Raw genomic sequence first — 23,843 nt, forward strand, 5'->3', positions numbered from 1 at the left:
TTTTATTGAATAAAAATATTTTATGGTAAAAAATGGAAATTTATGATAATCTATGTAAAATTAATATTGAAAAATTGATATATAGTTGTTTTTAATATAAATCGAAACGTTTGTAGAGAGAGAAAAAAAAATTCATATCACGATTTAACCTGTCTGAAGGAGTCGGTCGACGTCTTTCATCAATCAACATCTAAAGATTTTGATATCCAAACATTAAAAAATTTTTGATGAACCGCATGAAAGTTCTTCGAACGATAATTTGTTTATCTAAATATCGAAACTAATTTTTAACAGAATATTACATCAAACTTTAAGGTTAAGTTATATATAAACGACACACTTTCACGTTCTTGTCACGCATGAAATTTATGAATCTCCGAAAATAAAATACAGAATCGATCATCAACGGCTTGACGTACTTTTTACGAATCAACGGTAGAGTTTTCAGTAAGTTCTTGACAGAGAAATTTCCAAAAATACTATTTCATGCCAGACTAACTCGAAAGGTTTTTACTTGGCGATTTTTATCAATATGCAAAAAGAAAAACTAAAAGTAGAGGAGGAGGAAAAGGAAGGAAAAAAAAAAACGAATTAACTTTCTCCCGATAGAAAATGCTTTTATAAGTTATGTAAATGCAAAGAGAAATTTTGCTTTGAATGAGCAGATAGGTATCCCTTTCCTTAATTCGTTTCTCGCTCTGCTGATTATTGTCGAGTCAAATCTGAAGCGACGATGATTCTTCGACATTTTTACCAGATACCGAATATTAATAAATCTTCAATCCATTTAAAGCATGAGAGAAATAAATATTTAAACATATAATCTTTTATTTAAAACTCGATATAAATTTAACGTAAAAGTATCGAATTACAAAAGCATGGAATGAATAGTTCTCCTTTTAAAATCTCGATTAATATTTTATTTTAAAAAGTATTTGGGATGTAGTAATTTGTTTCGGTTATTGTAATTTTTACTAGACGTGTTGTAGTAGTAAAAGGTCAATGAACTTTCTCCAATCTCTAACAAAATGACTTAAAACGTTCGCAGTCTTCCATAAAATGCGGAAATGGTACACTTATAATACTTAACGATATAGAATCACGCTCAAACCAATACTTAAAAAAATCAAAGATGGCGCCTAGATTTAATCGATTCATTTGAAATTTAGTATTATCATACTCTTATATTACGAAAGCATTTTTCGGAGCCGGTCACGTGATGCAGTTTGGCACCAAAAATCAGAAAAGAATAGGAAGCTACCACGAGTCACGGTAAAGAAGCGTGGAATTGATCGGAATTCCAGTCAGAGATTCCGTGAAAACTAGATTTCCGCGTTGTTCGACCTGGAATTCCACTTATCTGAGTAATTTGCATGTCTAAGTCTCTTACAAATAGAGTAAGGACTGTTTCTCCACGCCGAAAAAATAATATATATAGAATAGTTTTTCTTCACTTATCGACTAGTTTATATCGAAAGAATACAAAATATAAATAATGCAATTACAGACAGCTATTCACTTCTTCCCAACTTAGATCTGCCTCAAACAAGTTCTGCTTTTGTGATAAAGTTGCTATATATATTGACTACCTAGTCTACAGAGATTNAACTATACTAAGAAAACATTTGTTGACGAGAAAGACCTTCCAACCTATGTACAAGAAAAAGAATTTTTTAAAGCAATATAAGAAACATATAGAAATATCCTGAAGGCATCCTTTCTAAAACTAAAATCACAAAAATAAACTTAAACTATTATATAAAGTATACACGAAATCATTTTTATCTTTCGAAAATTCACAATATTAAAAAATAAAAGTTAAAGAGTATTCAATCAGAATAACTTAATGATTATTAAATTGTACAACGAAACGACAATGACAATTATTATTATTTTTATTATTATTTATTGTTTAATCAATACTTTTTGACTGAATTTTTTAATTTGTTAATTTAGTCAATAATTAAAAAAAGCGATTTTCTTCCCTCCAAAAAAGGCAAAAAAAAAAAAAAAGAAATACAATGTCCATTTTCTTATTCTGTCATTATTTAAACTGAGAAACGTGTTTCTAAATGGTTTTTACATTAGAAAACTTTTATATTTCTACTAACTTTCCCCATAATTCTTTTATTTCTCTCTGATATTAAATTTAAGATGGCATTCTAAAATTAACTGGCTCCTGTAAAACAAGAAGAGAAAAAAACAATTTCGAGAAGATTTTTAAATTAAAAGAACGTTCAGCATAAAGGATAACTTACCATTAAAACAAATTATAACTTTTAATATAAATTATAAACGATTTTATTAATTTAATTTAAATTTGTTTCTTTTTTTTGTTTTAGAATAAATCTACAATAATTTTCTTTAGAAAAAAAATCTATCAAGGAGCATTATACAGTATTTATTTAAAAATATAATTTTTTAAATTGAGTCATTTATATTATTTATGATATAAATATATGACAATCACACGAGCATGATATATAGTAATAACGTTTAATAACAGATTAAATTAAATGCGATTAACTTTCAGGGGTGTGGCCCTAAGCTGTAACATATAACAGGACCTTCACCTCCACTAAATAATGATACGTGCAAAAATATGAGGCTCTAAGCTATAACATATAACAAGTCCTTCCATCCAGTAAATAATGACACGTTTAAAAATATGAAGCCCTAAGCTGAAGCTTGTTTAACTTATGTGTAAATACGGCCCTATTAATATATTTTTTAATGAAATAAAATAAATCTCTTATTATTTGATAAAAGTTTTGTCATTGTTGATGAAACTTAAGAAAAATGAGTTTTAAATAACGATATTTAATCCTTAAAAAATCCTTATTGCATTAAAATTTAAACTTAAGATCAATGTAATTCTAGATTTAGAAGCAATAAAAACGAATTTTTATAACTTTTTTGTATTGTTTTAGGAGTATTATTGCTTCGAATTACACATTTTTTGTCAAAAATTTGAATATATAATTTAAATCTACAATAACAGAAATATTTTCCTATTTTATTTTTGACATTTTCAGCTTTTCTATTAAAAATATTGGGAGAGAATAGAAACAAAAAAATGAAAGATGAGAAAATTGTTTCAAAAATAATCAAATAAAGTTATAAATTTCATACGTAAACAAAGATTTAAATAAGCATCTAAGGAAAAAAATATATAGAAATCATGTTTGAAATCCTTTTTATTGCAAATTCCTTATCTAATTTATTGCAAAATTAGAAGTAAATTCTAATTTTTTTTTCAATAGAAACTTAAAAAAAATCTAATATATAATTTTTTCATTCTTTCACTTTTAAATTTATTTTCACAAGCAATAATTTTGTTCACCTAAAAATTCAATAATTGGAAAATTTTCTTTTCTTTTAGTATTTAGATAAAAGCATTCATCGCTGGTTAATTTTTATATAAATTTTTACACGAAATTTAATTATTCTAACAATTTAATTCTGTCAAAAAATTCTTATTTATAATTTAAAGGGAACAGATTTACGGATGTGAAATTTTTAAATTTCATTTTGGATTTATTCGAATTTAATTTATAGAAAATGTTATAGATATATTTTATTCTTTAGTGGAATGATCGTAGTCGAAATACTGAAAATGTCTCGGTAATATCGAAATTTTTCGATATTACAAAGACATTTAGACTGGATGTCGAGAGATTCGAGTGCCTATGAGAAAATCTACTGGTGGAGAAGCCATAGATTAAAAGTGATGTAAGAGTGCAGTTGAAGTGTTAAGTCGACTGGAACGATGAAATTTCTCTCGGGGTTATGGGTTTCAATGATCTCGATACCGTTGAGATCCGGTTTATTGCCTTCACTGTTGTGACCCAATATCGTCACCTAGCAGATGGTTGATAGACAGCTATTCACTTCTTCCCAACTTAGATCTGCCTCAAACAAGTTCTGCTTTTGTGATAAAGTTGCTATATATATTGACTACCTAGTCTACAGAGATTGCCATTGATTTTGTTAAAGCTTATACATAAACGTCGTCTAACAAAAATTAACGATTTATTAATATTGAACTTCGAAAGTTTCAATGCCAGATTCAACGTTGTTTACGGTATTTGATTTTACACTGATTTTTTTCATTGTATTGTTTACAGTATTTGATTTTATACTGATTTTTTACATTGTATTGTTTACAGTATTTGATTTTACACTGATTTTTTACATTGTATTGTTTACAGTATTTGATTTTACACTGATTTTTTACATTGTATTGTTTACAGTATTTGATTTTACACTGATTTTTTACATTGTATTGTTTACAGTATTTGATTTTACACTGATTTTTTACATTGTATTGTTTACAGTATTTGATTTTACACTGATTTTTTACATTGTATTGTTTACAGTATTTGATTTTACACTGATTTTTTACATTGTATTGTTTACAGTATTTGATTTTACACTGATTTTTTACATTGTATTGTTTACAGTATTTGATTTTACACTGATTTTTTACATTGTATTGTTTACAGTATTTGATTTTACACTGATTTTTTACATTGTATTGTTTACAGTATTTGATTTTACACTGATTTTTTACATTGTATTGTTTACAGTATTTGATTTTACACTGATTTTTTACATTGTATTGTTTACAGTATTTGATTTTACACTGATTTTTTACATTGTATTGTTTACAGTATTTGATTTTACACTGATTTTTTACATTGTATTGTTTACAGTATTTGATTTTACACTGATTTTTTACATTGTATTGTTTACAGTATTTGATTTTACACTGATTTTTTACATTGTATTGTTTACAGTATTTGATTTTACACTGATTTTTTACATTGTATTGTTTACAGTATTTGATTTTACACTGATTTTTTACATTGTATTGTTTACAGTATTTGATTTTACACTGATTTTTTACATTGTATTGTTTACAGTATTTGATTTTACACTGATTTTTTACATTGTATTGTTTACAGTATTTGATTTTACACTGATTTTTTACATTGTATTGTTTACAGTATTTGATTTTACACTGATTTTTTACATTGTATTGTTTACAGTATTTGATTTTACACTGATTTTTTACATTGTATTGTTTACAGTATTTGATTTTACACTGATTTTTTACATTGTATTGTTTACAGTATTTGATTTTACACTGATTTTTTACATTGTATTGTTTACAGTATTTGATTTTACACTGATTTTTTACATTGTATTGTTTACAGTATTTGATTTTACACTGATTTTTTACATTGTATTGTTTACAGTATTTGATTTTACACTGATTTTTTACATTGTATTGTTTACAGTATTTGATTTTACACTGATTTTTTACATTGTATTGTTTACAGTATTTGATTTTACACTGATTTTTTACATTGTATTGTTTACAGTATTTGATTTTACACTGATTTTTTACATTGTATTGTTTACAGTATTTGATTTTACACTGATTTTTTACATTGTATTGTTTACAGTATTTGATTTTACACTGATTTTTTACATTGTATTGTTTACAGTATTTGATTTTACACTGATTTTTTACATTGTATTGTTTACAGTATTTGATTTTACACTGATTTTTTACATTGTATTGTTTACAGTATTTGATTTTACACTGATTTTTTACATTGTATTGTTTACAGTATTTGATTTTACACTGATTTTTTACATTGTATTGTTTACAGTATTTGATTTTACACTGATTTTTTACATTGTATTGTTTACAGTATTTGATTTTACACTGATTTTTTACATTGTATTGTTTACAGTATTTGATTTTACACTGATTTTTTACATTGTATTGTTTACAGTATTTGATTTTACACTGATTTTTTACATTGTATTGTTTACAGTATTTGATTTTACACTGATTTTTTACATTGTATTGTTTACAGTATTTGATTTTACACTGATTTTTTACATTGTATTGTTTACAGTATTTGATTTTACACTGATTTTTTACATTGTATTGTTTACAGTATTTGATTTTACACTGATTTTTTACATTGTATTGTTTACAGTATTTGATTTTACACTGATTTTTTACATTGTATTGTTTACAGTATTTGATTTTACACTGATTTTTTACATTGTATTGTTTACAGTATTTGATTTTACACTGATTTTTTACATTGTATTGTTTACAGTATTTGATTTTACACTGATTTTTTACATTGTATTGTTTACAGTATTTGATTTTACACTGATTTTTTACATTGTATTGTTTACAGTATTTGATTTTACACTGATTTTTTACATTGTATTGTTTACAGTATTTGATTTTACACTGATTTTTTACATTGTATTGTTTACAGTATTTGATTTTACACTGATTTTTTACATTGTATTGTTTACAGTATTTGATTTTACACTGATTTTTTACATTGTATTGTTTACAGTATTTGATTTTACACTGATTTTTTACATTGTATTGTTTACAGTATTTGATTTTACACTGATTTTTTACATTGTATTGTTTACAGTATTTGATTTTACACTGATTTTTTACATTGTATTGTTTACAGTATTTGATTTTACACTGATTTTTTACATTGTATTGTTTACAGTATTTGATTTTACACTGATTTTTTACATTGTATTGTTTACAGTATTTGATTTTACACTGATTTTTTACATTGTATTGTTTACAGTATTTGATTTTACACTGATTTTTTACATTGTATTGTTTACAGTATTTGATTTTACACTGATTTTTTACATTGTATTGTTTACAGTATTTGATTTTACACTGATTTTTTACATTGTATTGTTTACAGTATTTGATTTTACACTGATTTTTTACATTGTATTGTTTACAGTATTTGATTTTACACTGATTTTTTACATTGTATTGTTTACAGTATTTGATTTTACACTGATTTTTTACATTGTATTGTTTACAGTATTTGATTTTACACTGATTTTTTACATTGTATTGTTTACAGTATTTGATTTTACACTGATTTTTTACATTGTATTGTTTACAGTATTTGATTTTACACTGATTTTTTACATTGTATTGTTTACAGTATTTGATTTTACACTGATTTTTTACATTGTATTGTTTACAGTATTTGATTTTACACTGATTTTTTACATTGTATTGTTTACAGTATTTGATTTTACACTGATTTTTTACATTGTATTGTTTACAGTATTTGATTTTACACTGATTTTTTACATTGTATTGTTTACAGTATTTGATTTTATACTGATTTTTTACATTGTATTGTTTACAGTATTTGATTTTACACTGATTTTTTACATTGTATTGTTTACAGTATTTGATTTCATACTGATTTTTTACATTGTATTGTTTACAGTATTTGATTCACGTTGCTGTTTTCTTTAAGTGGCATTCTGTGTTTTTCGTTTATGAAGCTAATTTCCGAAAATTTATTAAAAGAAAAAAGATAATAATCATATAATTGAAATTTTATATAAAATCTCTTTAGTTGTAATTATGAAAAATAAAAATAATATTAAAGATTTTTAATGTTAGCAATAAAAATAAGAATATTGTTAATAAACATTACCAAAATGGTTATCTTTAGCAATCCAAATAAAATATTAACCTATTACTTTTACTTTCCTTAATTACAGAAACTCGTTTCTCTTTATCTTAATTTAGGAAGATGTTTAGGTAATCAAAGATCTTACTAATATTCAAGTTTTAATAGCAAAAATTTTTATTCATTTCTCATTCAATTCGGGTCAGCTATCTTCTCTTCTAATCATAATTTACATGAACCAAAGACCATTTATATAAATGATAAATAATATAGATCACAACAAGATCTTATAAGACATTTTCCGTGATTGATAAACTTTGTGAAAGCTTATAATTTTCTTTACCTAATCTCTTAATCAATCAGGAGTTGTTATTTTTCTTGCCAAAGTTAATTTATATGAAGACAATTCATGAACTCCTGAGTTAAGTACCACTCCTTTGTTTTTCTTGTTTTAAATGTATTTTTAAGGATGGAAGAAAATCAATTTTGTATAACGAATAGCAAAAAATTTATTAAAATGTTTAATTAAATTTATCTTATTTACGTTTAAATAAAAATTCGTTTTTAAAATAATATTTTGATGTAAAACAACTTTAAACATCTTAAATATAATGCAACGAATGATGCATAAAAATACTTTATAATTGTTAAATTATTCAATATAATGTGATGGAGCGTGTAATATACATTTATTCGTAAAAACTATTTACTTTTTTATGTAATTGTGAAAAAAATTATTCTGGTTAACTGATAACAAAGCCATGTGATCTTTTCCGTAACAATTCGTTTTGTTATTCCATCATTTATCGATATACGATAACTTACCGGTCAATAACCTTTTTTTTATGCATTTCTTCGCCTGTATTTTGTTACGTTACGTTTAATATTTGCTTTTTATTAGTATAAACATTGTCTTAAAATTATTTTATCCATTATTATAAAGTGTTTTCGTTCCCAGAAGGTCATAATTTATAAGCATTTTTTTTTTGTCATCTAGGCTCTACCAAGTTGGGAAGCAGCGAGAGCTGGAAGCATTTCATTCAAGATCCGTACTAATGAACCTAATGGAGTCTTAATGTATAACAGTGGTGCCACTGCCCAAGGGGATTTTTTCGCTTTCGAGTTACTCGACGGACACGTGTTCTTGTTACTTAATCTTGGATCCGGTGCGGTCAAGGCAAAAGCCACTACAAGAAGAGTCGATGATGGTCAATGGCATACTGTGTCATTAAGGAGAACAGGAAAGTCTGGTCGTGTAACCGTAGATGAATCTGCTGTAGACTTTATAACCCCAGGTAAGCGGTAAATTACCACTAAACTTCACTTATAAAACAATAAATTACGTAAGACCAAACTCGATCATCTTTAAAATAAATTATTTTAATACCTATTTACTTAAATATATATTTATTTTTATATCAATTATCTTTAATGCTATGCAAATAAAATTTACAGTTTTGTTAAGTTGTTCATCTTAAAATAATTAGATTTACTGATATATATATTTTTTAAAAAATTTGTAGTTAATAGATATGTAGCATCATTTGCAATTTGGGAATTTCCAATTTGAAAAAGTTAAAAACGAATTTTTTTTCATATATTCCAAAGGTAATAATAATATTGAATTCGTTCTTAAAAGTAAGAATATATGCAATTTAAGTTTCTTTTTATAAGAGCGGAACGAACTATTTATTTTTAAATAAAAAAAAAGACTAAATGATAGTGTAAAACATCATTTACGTAGTGGAATTTTCATGAAAGAGCTTCCAAGATCTGTCTCTTGTAATATATTAAGCTTTTTACAAATCGGTTAGTGTTTTATAAAGGAATGCAACTATTTTGACTTTAAAATTTGAATTTGTTCAGTCAAACTAATGTTTTCGTTCATGAGGAAAATGTTTCCTATTACAGGAGAAAAAAACTTTTTAAATTTGGTCATTGAACTTATCAGTCCAATAGAAATGAATTATATTAAAAAATATTTATATATTCGCATGATGTTTCTTTGTTGAATGTCATTTGCAGGAAACATGACATGACTGGCAAATACATTGGAATCTTCATAATTTTATAGAGAAGTAATTAGAGGACAGAATTACATTAAAACTAATTACCGAGATTTAAGATTATTTAATATCTACATTTTAAAGTGAAAAGTATATAACAGATTTATTATGTAAACACCAGTTTAATAGAAGATTTTAAAATGATGTTACTACTTTGTTAAATAAAATATAATTATTGTTTTTGTTCAAAGAGAACTAACATATAAATTAGTTATAATCTGATAAAATGCTTATGAATTTAATTTAATTCACTTCTCTTTATAAGATGTCTCTTAGTAAAGAAATTAACGGTGTGTGGATTTATTGATTTCTATTGGATTTATAAGTTTAGCGATTTTATTTCGAGACAAGGCCCGTAAGATAAGTATACATAAACAAACAAAGTAATAGTTTAATCAGATAAAATTTAAACTATTAAAATCGTAAGAAATTATATTAATTGTTGTATCAGTTTTCGTATCGTAATTATAAATTCTAAATTAAATATAATTCTAACAGTCGCGTGGAAATATAAAAAGATATTTTAAAAAGAATATTCTTGTGTAATATAAGTGGAAATTTATCTTGATTTTAAGGAAACTTAAATTTACAGATGCAACCACCTTAAGTTTTGACGGTGGACAATTTATGAAGATTACAGTACCAGAAGGTTCCTATACACAAGCCGAAGACATCAGTCTTCGCTTCAGAACAACACGACCCAGTGGTCTTTTGATAGCCACCACCTCCGACAAGACCTCGGGTCATTTGATAGTTGCTTTGGAATCTGGAAGAGCTAAGGTTGTATTGAATGTCGGAGATGGCAACAAGGTACGTTAACCTCATCTACAAACATTATTTTCATCATTACTATTAATTTAATTCTGTAATTAGTATACAAAACATAAAAGATTTTTCTAGCTTCCGCATAGCTTTTCAGTGAGTTTTCTTAAATATGTAATTGCGTAACTTGTTTAAATTACTCTTTAAAGTAATATTTAAAGTGCCTTTTATACATAGTATTGTTTAATTTCTAGGTAGTTTACATTGGACAGGGATTAAATGATGATCAATGGCATACACTTCAAATTACGAGAAGAGGACAAAGCATGGAAGCTCGTGTTGACTCTGAATCCATTAGTCGAGGTAATCATTGAAGGATGATTAATTTGTATATAAAACATTAAACATTTTAAAACTTTACTAAGTAAGAAGTCTATTTAGAAAATTTTTATTCATTTCACTTATAGTTATTTTATAGCTTACGCTTGCATAATTTTCAAAGCGTAAACTTTCGATATTTAATAAGGTTTTAAAACTAATATTAAATTTAATCAATAAAAAAAACAATGGAATGGTTTGATTATTTTATTAATTAAGTTTTATAAATTTTTCTGAACATCATTTTAATAAATAGTCGTTTTTCACATAAAGATGAACATAAAATATTTCTATGGTTTAAAATAACAATAAACATCTCTATTCTATGATATATTCTAAATAAAGGGTTTTAAGATGAAAATTAATAATCTGCGATGCTTGTCAACGTTAAATTCTCAATGAAATTATATTCTAGCAACTTAAAACGAAAACGTTTATTAAAGGGGCAGCTTTAATTTAAATAATTACACCACACGACATTCTTCAATTTGCTATGAAAACTTCGTCTCTACTTACAAATGTATTTTCTAAAATACGTAGCATTCAAACGAGAAAGAATCATTATTTAATCATTATATTTTTACAGGCAAAAAATCTACTGTTCCATTTTTCAATTTGAATTTTAAATTTGATTTTTTTATATTAAAAATATATATATCAAGCGTAATAAATTTAATTATCTTTACTAAACCTACATTTGGAACAGTTAACGTAGAGAATTTTCCTCAATTAGTTTTCCTATCCATTAGTTAAATGCTTAATTAGTTAAATAAGTAACTAACATCGCTATACCACTAATAAATATAGCAGAAGTTCCTGATCTGCCCTCATTTAAACAGTTACGTTCGCATAAGAAGCTGCTTCTCCCTCAATAAGTTTCTTAATTAAATCAAGGAAAATACTTCATTTATATTGTGCCATTTACGTTATATAATATAACAAAATCCCTATAATTTATACAGTAAATTAATATTTAGAACATATATTTTAAGAGTATATTTTAATTTTGCTAAAACAGAAAAATATTATAGATGTAAATTCACTTTAAAGTGTTTTCTAGAGGCTATATGTTAAACAAATTTCTACATAAATGATTTTTTTACGATTTTAAAATAATACTTTTTCTAGTTTAAATATTTTATTTTTTAAATAATTAATATTTTAAAAAATCGACAGAAACTTTAAATATCATTTTAATGAATTATTATAGGATTACCTCTTAAGAATAATATGAAATCATATAATTAAAACTAAAAGATTATAATAATCTTATTAAGTCGTTAACCAGATGGGAGGAGAATTATCCATTAAGAGTTTAAATTCAAATTGTTAGGAAGAAATCGTTTATTTCAAGTAAAATTTTCTCCAGTTTATGACATTATATTAGGCACCAAACAGAAAAAAAATAAACATATTCTGCTAATTGCACGCTTTTAAAAACAGCTGGAGCGAGAAAATCATTCCCATTATCGATAATAAAAATTTTATTTTCTTTGTAACTTATTATTATTTTATAAGTAAACACTAAATCTGGGATATTAAATCCAATGTTTTAATATATAATTTAATAAGGAGCATTTCCATTTTCGCATGTTACTAGTATTTCTGAATACTGTAATGCAAACATTGGATAAATGCAAATCTGCTTTTGATATAGACATACGTGTATCTAATTTTTAATAATCCAAATTTATCAATACATTTTCTATGAATAATCATTTCAACTTTAATAACATTTTCAGTTCAATATCATAAGAATTATAAATATTATATAAGAGATAATTTTACATATTTTGACCGTAACAAGTTAAAATGCTGTCATTAATGATATTACGAATGTTTTGTATATTTATTCACTTATTTATTTACAGGTGTTTTTGTTCTGCAACATACAAGAGACTCTTAGATATTGTTTTAATTATCTTATTTGACTTGTAAACGTAAAATGAATGCCTGAAACTAATTCAAATAAACGAAAAATAAATAAATATTTAATATTTTTTTTGAAACTTTCTGCATTGTAATAAAATTCCCTGGTTATTGACATAACTACAATATTAATAAATATTGTTATGTACTGTATAATATAAATGAATGCATAAGTAATATATGATTATATAATATCATTCGTGCATGATCCGCCTCTAAAAAAATTGTAAACACATAATAAATTTTCTATGAAAATAGTTAGCCCTAATATTTTTATAGTCTCAGTGACCGTAAAAATCAATTTAGATGAATTAATAAAGGTTGTTGAATAGAATGTATGGAAAAAAGTTAAAATCCAAGTTGAATTTTTTACATTAGAAAGACATTAATAATATTTAGAGTCGTTTTATATATATGTTTAGTCCATAAAACTATAATACTTGTAAGAAACTCTTTACGAGCTTTATGGTTACTGCGGTTGAACAGTAACGATACTGTAAAAGCCACAATTTCTGTAATAAAGCCACCAAAGAACTAAAGTAAAAATTAAGTTTAATAATTAAAATCATCGAGCGAAAAGAAAAAAATATTTTGAAGAAATTGATTTAATTACTTTTTATTAAATTTATGTAAATACTCCATTCGTCTTTTCATTAAAATGTGTATCTTGCAAAAGAGGAAGAAGATAAATATCGATATCATCATCATCTCAACCGAAAAATTTTACTCGATAAGCCAAGAGATAAACTTCCTTTCTGACCAAGTCACGTGATTTTCTACTTGACCTTACAAATATCTAAGGGTCATCTGGGACTGCAAATCACGCTCTGGCGAATTGTACGTTAATTACGTGGCCCTAATTAGGACTAAGTCATTATTACGGGTGTCAGTAGAAATGATGGTAATCTGTAAAGATGCAGATATGAAGTACGACAGAAGCATTCGAGGCATTCTCATCAAAATTATCGTTTGTTTAAAAGCTGAATTAACGGATAGAGAGAGAGAGAGAATCTTGAAAATTAAAATCTCTAGTGACTTGGAATAAATTTTGTTGTAAATTTAAATGCTATTTAAACTTATAAAACTTTTATAATACGTATCAAAGATGTGTTTAATTTGACTTCTTAATTAATTTTAATATTTTTATAAATGGTAATGCGATTTTAACCGAGTTATACGCTGAGCCAAGTAAATATAATTATCAGAACAAGGATAAATATTATGTAAAATATGGGTTTTGCTCGAGTTTCCTGGATGTTTAATGAATTTATGTTTTGTGAAAAATTTCTAAATGGAGAAAGTTGGAAAATATATTCATAGTTTTAAAAATAAGCTTAATTTAGTTTTATAACTGCTTTAAAGAATTTATAAACGTTACTTTTTTAGGTTTTTCTTTTTTCATTTTTATTCTTTTTTTGCAGAGCTTACTGGACAAAAAATTACTTTGGATTTCCACTCCATGCACATTGGTGCTGTAGTTCCAGATAAAAGTGCCAATACAATTAGTACGAACTTTGTTAAAGATATACCCAATTTCGTTGGTCACATGCAGCATTTCATTTTTAACGGAAATCATTTTTTCGACATGGCACGAAATGGGCAAATGACAAATTCTCAGGTAGGTTAAATATCTTTCATGTTCGAATGCATCAAATTCAATAAAAATGCAAATATTTCTTATTCGTCTTTCAGGTGACGGCAAAATTTGGCAAGAAAGATCACATTGTTCACCATCCGGTGACTTTTAAATCAAAATACACTTTTATAGGATTACCTCAACTCAAAGCTTACGCTTCGATGAATCTTTACTTCCAATTCAAAACTCTAGAACCCGGTGGGCTTTTGCTCTATAACGGTGGCAAGGGTCAAGATTTTTTAGCCATCGAGCTCGTCGATGGTCATCTTCATTATATATTCAATCTGGGAGACGGACCTCGTAGAGTTAGGTCCAACACCAGAAACACTTTGAACGATAATCACTGGCACGCTGTTACGATTGGTCGACCATTACTGAGGCAGCACACGTTAATGGTGGACGACATGATTGCAACTGTGACAAGTGCCGGTTCAAATATCCATTTGGATCTCGATGGACTCTTGTATCTAGGGGGAGTCCGGCGATCTATGTACACCTCGTTGCCTAAATTAATACAATCAAAACACGGTTTCGAAGGCTGCTTGGCATCTTTGGATTTAAACGGAGACATGTTGGATCTAAGTAAAGATGCTCTAATACCTAGCACATTAGTTTCGATGGGATGCGCCGGTGAGTACGATTTATTTTAATCGACATAAATTGTTAGCAAACCGATTAAACTGTTAATTATGATTAATTAAGGAATTATAAACACGTAGCGCCTCGAATTTAAATTATATTATTTCTGGTCACGGTATCACTCCAAGCATTGTATCTTAAGTCGCATTTACTCCGGGCTACAACATAACAGAGTCGAATCGAATAATTTCTGCGCTCGAGGCAAAGTTTAAAGGTTGTGCTCTTCACAATTTACTTCATTCTTGTGGGACTTATAAGTTACAACATCATTGATTAGAGTAAGACTGTAGCATCCGGAAAAAATAGAAGAAAGGACTTTTATTTACTGAGTTTTTCCTTATCTAGAAATTGCATATTTTACTGTATGTTTCATATTGGAGAAAAACGAAAAAGCCTTTCAAACTTTGTAAATGTATTTCTATGTCAGTAATCAACAGATTGAAATTACGCATTGAATGGCATATAACGAGGTTCAGGAAGAAAACAGAAAATGCAATTATACTAAAAATTACGCATATATAGGAAATTTAAAATTGTTACAGCATGTGTTTTTCATTAAATATCAGCATTTCTATTTTTTTGGATATTTACCTCTGTACCCATTTTTCAATTATATTTGCCATTTCACGATTAAGATTGGCCATGAAAGATAATTTTCGTAAACTAATTAAAAAATGCCTTTTGTGTTGGTATTTGTGCCCTTGTCAGCTTTGTGCTGGAGGCAAATACCTCACTGGCTTTACCGTCGATCCGGGTCTACGACATAATACGGACGAAAATAACGATAGTAATTGGAGGAGCCTAAGGTGAGTCTTCCGTCATACGTAAACTAACGACACATTTGAGACATTTTAAAGGAGAATCATTGCAGTCGGCCAGGATGCAATGTAATTAAAGTTTGTTGTCAGTCCTTCATTACGTCTGAACGTAAATCAAACAACAAACCTTTCGTGACTCCCCGAGGAATATATTCGGTAATTATTGGATTTTCGTAGTTGACATAATGAAGTCTGTCTTCGTTTCTGCAGTCAATGAAAACGTCTTTATATATTTTATAAAGAGGTGACTCTCTTTTAAATGTCACCGACCGTTAAAACGAGTGAAACATCCTATTAAGTAGAAGATAAATAGTATAAAGTATAAAGCATCAACTAACTCTATTGGTATTATCATTTTTATGTGCCAGATAAAATTGTTTCTATCAATTTATATCTTCTGTAAACAACGAATTTATATCTTCTGTAAACTTTTTCCATTTAAAAATAATTCAAACCGAAGAGATAGATTCATTTCGAATTTTCCACAGACCAACAACTGACATCTCAATTGAATGGTTTCCTTAAAAATATTCAGTTTATCGTAAGATCTTCGTAAATTAGCAAACTGAAAATGCATACAAAAACCGAATTAATTACCAAAGTGAGAATTGTAAAGCAAAAATTACTTGTGAGTTACGATAAAAATATTTTCCATTGCTTAGTTTGATTAATATTTTATACAAGTGTATACTGTTCGCCTGTACATCGAGGAAAATCCCTCCAGGAATCCATGTTAAATTCACAAAATTGTAAAAACTAGAAAGAGAAAATTAGATTCTTAATAACTGTCAGCTCGTAAAACGCTAATATTTAGTTGTTAGTCATAAAAGATCGACTAACGTAAATGCAGTTAATAACATTTCGTGTTTATAATTGCTAACGATCGTTCGCAAATCAAATGCAGACTTGCTAATGTTAATTTTTAAGATTAAACAAAACTGTTTAGATTTTAAAATGTTTATTGGTTTTCTTTCTTTTTTTTCCTTGTTTTTTAATCGGTTGTTGCATGCGTAATGTAAACTTGTACTTAACCTGAAGTTTAAAGATATAAATGTCGTGTTCTTCTTAATATTTTTAAGGATATGGGAGTTGATTTTTCGCAAAAATACTTTTTATTTTCAGGTCCTGTTACAAAATGTAGCAATACTGCTTGTGCTAATAGAGGTATTTGTGTGCAAATGTGGAATAGTTATACCTGCGATTGTGATATGACTTCTTTTACTGGACCAACGTGTTCTGATGGTAATTTTTCTTTCTTTTTTTTTGTGATGATTTTTGTGTTTCTGCTATTTGTTATTACAGAAAGTTTTGATAAAACTAAAATGTTAGAATGTCGACTAAATAAGACTATTTTGTGAATAAAAATAAATTTATACAACCTACACACATTTAAAATATTTTTTTGTACATCAAAAGTAACATATATATTTAAACATGGAGTAAAGCATAACGTAAAATTTATATATATATTTATGAAAATAACATATTTTAAATATTTTATTACAAATTTTAAACTTTTCTAATAGATAAAAATATATTATTATTATTATTTTAAATTTAAGATATAAAATAAAACAACCATTTTAATTTTAAAAATCAGGAATTTTTATCTCAAAGAAAAGTGCTGACATGATTTTCTCTGGTTCTGTTGTTAAATTTAATTTACAAAGAAAAAAATTACCATTCCATAAAAAAAAAACTAATATTAAAATTTATATACACATATTGGCGATATTTAATTGAGTTTATATTAACTCTTAATAAAATTATTTTGCTTTTACATTAATTTATCTTCACAAATTCTTTTATCGGTTCGATTAATGTCAAATTATTTATAAATAATTTATTAATATCTAGATATTGACGAAAAAATATTAAAGTTTTGATTTCGTCTAAATTACTGATTTAATGAAATAATTAGATAGAAAGTTTTCTCGGTCGATAACACGAAAGTTGAAAATGGAATAATTCTAAAATTATGTTTTCTTCGCACGTTTCGTCCGGAAATTATAAATTTTTCTATTTTCTAGCAAATTCCTTGATTAATAAATTTTTTATACTCGAATATTCTTTTTTTTTCTTTAAAAAGCTGTATGTTTAATGATTAATGAGCTCGATCACTTCGTAAATGACACATAAATTAACGTTGATGAACATAGTTATAAAGTTGTCACTTATAAGGTTTACTAAGTAATTTAAAGTAATTCTAGCTTAACTTGTGATACAAAACCTTTAATTTAAATTGTCCATTATATAGCAGAATGTCATCGTTAGCTTAATTCCGATTATCACCTATGTAGAGCATTAAATATTATACTAAAAGCGGGATAATGTATTAATGTTGATTACTAATTAAATATTGATAATTACGGACTTGTAAGCTGAATTTTTATCATCGAAGTTTTTCTTTCCCACTTCTAGAGAGCATCGCTTACAGATTTGATCCCGGTGGTGGCTTAATTACTTTCACTTACCCCAAAGATAAGAGACCAGACACTAAAAGCGATTTACTAGCGCTGGGCATCATCACCATGACAGTCAATGCCGTATTGATGAGGATCGATAGTGGAAGCAGCAATGATTATATGGAGTTAGAAGTCGTAAGAATCTTTCTAAATATTTTAATTATCGCTTCCAACGTTTATTCTAATCACAGTTTTCCTAACAGGTCGACGGTAACGTCTTCATGGTCTATAATATGGGCACCGAAGATCATCCGATTGGAGAACTCAGCGTTAACGTTAATGATGGACAGTATCACGTGATTAGATTTACCAGATCAGGACCCAACTCGACCATCCAAGTCGATGATCATAACGTTAGAATTAAACATCCGAAAGGTAAATTATATTCAATTGATTGATTCGAACTATTTTTTAATATCAAAGAGATAGAAATCCTGAAAATCTAAATATAAATTAATAACGTTATTTTGGATTACGTCCTTCCTTCCCTCATAAAAATGAATGGTCGTATCTTGTATGCATTACCTATGATTAAACGGCAATAATGAAACTATTATATAACGTTATGAATAGCACAATAGCTTAGATGAATTACATTATATAGATGTACACATTGTTAGCAGTATTCTCGAACAATATTGGCTAGTAAATCTCCAAGCATCTGCTATATTCATTGAAGAGGCTCATCCGCTGCATCCAAGATATATATAGAAAGCAACTGTATAGATTCGAAAGTGTGCTGCTTAAATAATGTACAGTACATATTGTTCATTATTCTCGTAATTATGTTTTAATTTAATAATAATAATAATTGCCTTTTATTTTATACCGTTTTTGTTTTATTTTTGTAACGTTAAATAGAATCAATTCGATATTTTGATGAGGAAAAATGTATTTTATTCTTTGGATTCTGGTATATTCAGAATTCTAGACATCATCTCCAATATCAACTGGGAACATAACATTCTATACAACTGTATAAAAGAAGCGAACTATATATAGAGATAACAATAAAGAAGTTTTTTTTTCATGGAGCGGCTCGATTTATTGACGGTCATCTGTTTTATATTCTTTTGATGTACTTTTGTGTTTTTAAATTTCTTAAATTATAAAAATAGAATAAAAAAATCCCTGTCGATTTTAGGAAGACAACTGACCATATTCAATAGTCATTCCAAAATCCAAGTTGGGGGCAAGAAGAATGGTCTCAAAGATAAAATAGAACGACCATTCCAAGGAGTGATTGCTGGATTGGTTTTCAATGGACTACGCATTTTAGATATGGCTGCTGAAAACGACCCTAGTGTAACTGTCGTAGGTGATGTAGAATTACTTGTATCACTTCCTCACGATTCTCATCAATCTAGTTTAGCACCAACGCCTCAAATGCAACAGGTTTGTCATTCGTGAATTTTACTTATTTTTAAAGACTTAAATTTTATTATTAATTATAACAGATTATGTCCTTTATAGCCTAAAGGCGATTCTATGTTAGAAGAAGAAGATCCTGTTTCTTCGGGAGGAGGCTCCGGATGTTGGGATGATGAAGATCGATGCAATTTCAATGAAGGTGGTTCTGGTCGGTTCTCTTGATGTTAGATATAAATTTCACATCATATTTTGCTTCGCAAGCAAAATATTTTAACAGAGAAAGAAATGACTATAATAAATTAGGAGTCTGTTTTTCTTAGCTGGATCAAATCTATATTAAATTGAATTACAAGAGAGTGCGTATATCCGGAAGTTGGGAAAGTGAATATTGCATTCTAGGTTTATGTGTAAACACACAGTTGTTAATAATGGTTGCTAAAATTAGCTGAAGAGTCTCTCAATAGGACAGCTTTACATATCAAATTTCCTTAAGTTTATAAATAATGCACGAGCCAAATGTATTAATTGAAGCTCAAATTAAAGCATTTTTATTATTTGTAAAATTGAGAAGTTTAAAACAAAAAGCAAATTCAACAAAAATTTAAATCATGATTTAAAAATGAAATTAAAAAGAATTATTATCCAAATTCATTAAATTACAGATAGAAAAATGCTTTTTAGAAAATATTTTACTATTAAAATTACTATTATTATTATTCATTCGTTATAATATTTCATGTTCCTTCCCTTTGTAGGATTTTATCATCTGCCAACTGTTTATCACAAAATTTTGATCTGTAAAAAATTCTAAAAGAATTTACACGTGAAAATTATTTATAGTTTCTAACTATCAAAACAACGAAAACCATTAAATGAAGTATTGAACAATCAGTGATAATAACATTAAATTATTGTCCAGTAACGCTCATTTGCTATGTTATAAATATTAAATTAATACCGGTAGTTTGTCCAGGCTTTCACGCCTGAGTTATTAGCGTTTTCTTCACGTGTCTAACACCCTAACTAGCGGCCACTTTCCCATAGCAATTCCTCCCGAGAGGCACCCTCTTGGCAAATAGCCCTCTTGTTGCATTGCCTTATTCGACCAAACAAACATTAAATATTAAAATGTTTATATTTATTATTTTAATATTTATTGCTAAAATTTATAAATATATAAATTTTAATATATATAGTGAGTGGCGCCTTTAAAACTATACCCAAACGCGCTGATTAGTTAATGCAGAGTACCAAGATCATATGGCCATCGAGTTCTCCTGACCTGAGTACATGTGACTTGTTGGGATGCCTAAAAGGATCGGTATACAAAATAATCCCAGAACGAAAAAAACTGTAAGTAAAGATTTAAAAATGCACTACGAACAATTACACCAGATACACTTCAATGGGTTTCCATATTGACGAGATACGAAAGATACATCGAACGGGATTAAGGCCACTTCCAACACTTATTGTAGTGAGCTATTTTATCTGTCTTTTGGCTTACATTAAATTATAATTTTACTAACTTATCAACCACGCTTGCATTTCTTTCAAGTATACTTTTAGATGTGCCATCCTGTATGTGTAAATTAATATACATATATATATATATATATTAAGTCAGATTAATCTACTTGATCAATTAGAATACTTTATTTTATTCAGTTTACATTTATTTATCTATTAATTTTCTGACTAATACAAAATTTTTTGACTAATAATTTAAAAATTTAAATGTTAATCTTAAATTTAATTATTTTAATATTTATTTTAAAGTTAAACGAATTATTCTATATTCTTTCCTCTAAATAAATCAAAATATTTTATAATAAATTTTTGTATCTTTTTTCATTATATTATATTAGTTAAACTCCTAAGAGTATAAAATAATTTAGAAATGTTCCTTAAAGTTCAGTATAAGGGAATTTTTCTAAAGCATTTTTTAAGTTTTTTTTTTCTTGCAGAAAATGTTGTATAAATTTTTAAAAAAGCATTTTACTCCACAGATGTAATTATTTGCATTCGATTTCATTGCAGGTGACGACTTAATCACTCCCGTCCATATCTTGCCCACGGGTAGTCCAACCAGTCTGGTAACGGATTCCGAAACCAATCTGGAAGATAAACTTTGCGACGACGAAGAAGAATTCTGTCCAGAAGGTTCTGGGTCGGGCGAAGTAGTAAATCCAATACCGACAGACGATTTAGTCGAGATAATAGACGCATCAAAACCACTTTATCCTACAGACGACACTTCGGAACAGGATCTGTCTTCCGTCATTAGACCTCAAGTACCTCACCAACCATCACCGTCAACCGTCCAAACAACACGATCTTCAAAAATTGAAGTTTACGGAGTACCCATCCCTCAAAATCCGGGAACGGGTCAGGAAGTTCATCGACCAAATCATAAAAGTAAAAGTTCGGCCGATAGTACGGCTCTGGTGATAGGTATCATAGCGGGTGTTCTTATTGGCATTGTTCTAGTTGCACTAATCGTTTATCGAATTAGAAATCGATCGGAAGGTTCTTACAAAATCGACGAAAGCAAGAACTATCAATTTGCAGCCGTTTCGGCTAGTCCATCCTTATTAAATGGACAGCAAGCACACATGAATGGTACGGTCAAAACTGGAGAGAAGGCCACAAGGAATCCAAATATTACTAAAGATGGTAAAGATCTTAAAGAGTGGTATGTGTGAGTGAATTCTTTATTTTGCGTGATATACCTCGCGAACGTTATATATATATCTCAAGGTACTGCCAGACGTAATTAACGATCGGCCATTTTTAAGAATCGATCACTGTTAGTGATCGCCATTGAGTTGTATGGCGATCATTTATCACTTTTACCTTAACAGGTAGAAAAATGCCAATCCAAAGGATTAATCGTCAAACTGCGATGAATTGTTCGCCGCTTTTTTCTTTTTTTCTTAAAAAAAAGCAAAGCAAAATAAAAAAAAGTTGTTTTTTGATCATTTTTAGATGTGACGCAAAAACCCAAATGTTGCAGAGCATACATCATTCGCTGCTGCTGCAATTTCACAATATTGAGGGGGAAAATATTATATAGATTAATGAAAAATTTATTTGTAATTATTATCATTTTTTCAACAGAACTGACTGTTTTTGTGAGGTAAACTAATATATTGTGTCGATTGAAAATTTATGAAGATCGATTCATCCTGAACAGGTTCTTATCCGTTTTATATATCACATATTTGTTTACGAAAACACCCGAAATCCAATTTTATGATCAATAATAGTGCATCACCATTGCAATATTTAGATCAGATTTTACACCCAGTTTATGGCCTAACCTTAGCTTATGCAACGTAAACGTACTTTAGAAACGTGTGGCGCCATCTGTCTTCTAATTTTTAAAGTAGTCGAGTATTGATGGAAAAGTTCTGAGTTCGAATCGCAAAGAAAAGAAGGAAAAAATTAAAAAAAATTATAAATAAATGTAAAGCTGTAGGAATTAAATATTTTTGAAGATAACTACGAACGAATCACGTGATATCAATGAGAAGAAAGCCACGCATCCTCCCGACTTAATTTTTCGCGAATATCATCATCGGCCCTGTTTATACATTATGATTGCTCTACTGTACTTTATCAATCATTGTCGGGATCCTGGCAATAAAATGGTTAGGAAAATTGTGCAAATAAAACAATGAGAAAGATGTCTTTGCCTCTCTTTTTATCATTTTTATAATATAATACCAAGAAATCAATAATTAAGTTTACGCATCGAATATATTCTAAAAATATCATTTAACTAGTAAACAGCTAAATATAATTGGTTTTAAATATTTTCAGAATTTATAAATATCATTATTACTTGTCTTTTGTGAGCAAACAGGTTATTTTCGGATATAACATCATTCTCCTTTTTCTTTTTCCTTAAAAGTTATATTTAAAAAAATTACTTTTAAAGAAAACTTTATTAAATTTTTAAATTTTCCATTAAATTACACTGGAATATCTTTTTAAGTTATATATAAACATTTTTAGATTATTAAAAAAAGCTTTTAATATGAAAAAATGAATTTAATTATTAATGCTTGCTTTTTATTTCTATATAAGTTATATAGAAAACAGATTAAATAATGATTGAAATTTATTACTAGGGTCATTCTAATGCTTCGTTCATCCATAATCTGATGTAAGAGTAGAAAAGTAATATTATTGATAGTTTCTTATCTACAGAGATAATTTTTTTTTACTCATTTGACCTTTTACTTCGTTTTAAGTCCGCATACATA

At 27.4% G+C, this 23,843-nt stretch overlaps 1 protein-coding gene across 1 annotated transcript in view; it reads left to right on the forward strand.

Moving 5' to 3' along the window:
- LOC111632448 (neurexin-1-like) overlaps positions 1-23,256 on the forward strand; it is a 195,128-nt gene extending 171,872 nt beyond the window's left edge. Inside the window, exons 9-18 of the mRNA XM_023376863.1 lie at positions 10,167-10,384; positions 10,591-10,699; positions 14,065-14,261; positions 14,336-14,909; positions 16,859-16,978; positions 18,158-18,336; positions 18,405-18,576; positions 19,346-19,596; positions 19,675-19,780; positions 21,613-23,256. Coding sequence (XP_023232631.1) covers positions 10,167-10,384; positions 10,591-10,699; positions 14,065-14,261; positions 14,336-14,909; positions 16,859-16,978; positions 18,158-18,336; positions 18,405-18,576; positions 19,346-19,596; positions 19,675-19,780; positions 21,613-22,277 — 2,591 coding nt within the window. The 3' untranslated portion in view covers positions 22,278-23,256. The remainder of the gene's footprint in view (positions 1-10,166; positions 10,385-10,590; positions 10,700-14,064; positions 14,262-14,335; positions 14,910-16,858; positions 16,979-18,157; positions 18,337-18,404; positions 18,577-19,345; positions 19,597-19,674; positions 19,781-21,612) is intronic.
- The last annotated feature ends 587 nt before the right edge of the window (positions 23,257-23,843 follow it).

The sequence above is a fragment of the Centruroides sculpturatus genome, unplaced genomic scaffold (assembly GCF_000671375.1).
Source record: "Centruroides sculpturatus isolate CEXI.00-Female unplaced genomic scaffold, Cexi_2.0 scaffold799, whole genome shotgun sequence".
Classification (NCBI taxonomy): domain Eukaryota; kingdom Metazoa; phylum Arthropoda; class Arachnida; order Scorpiones; family Buthidae; genus Centruroides; species Centruroides sculpturatus.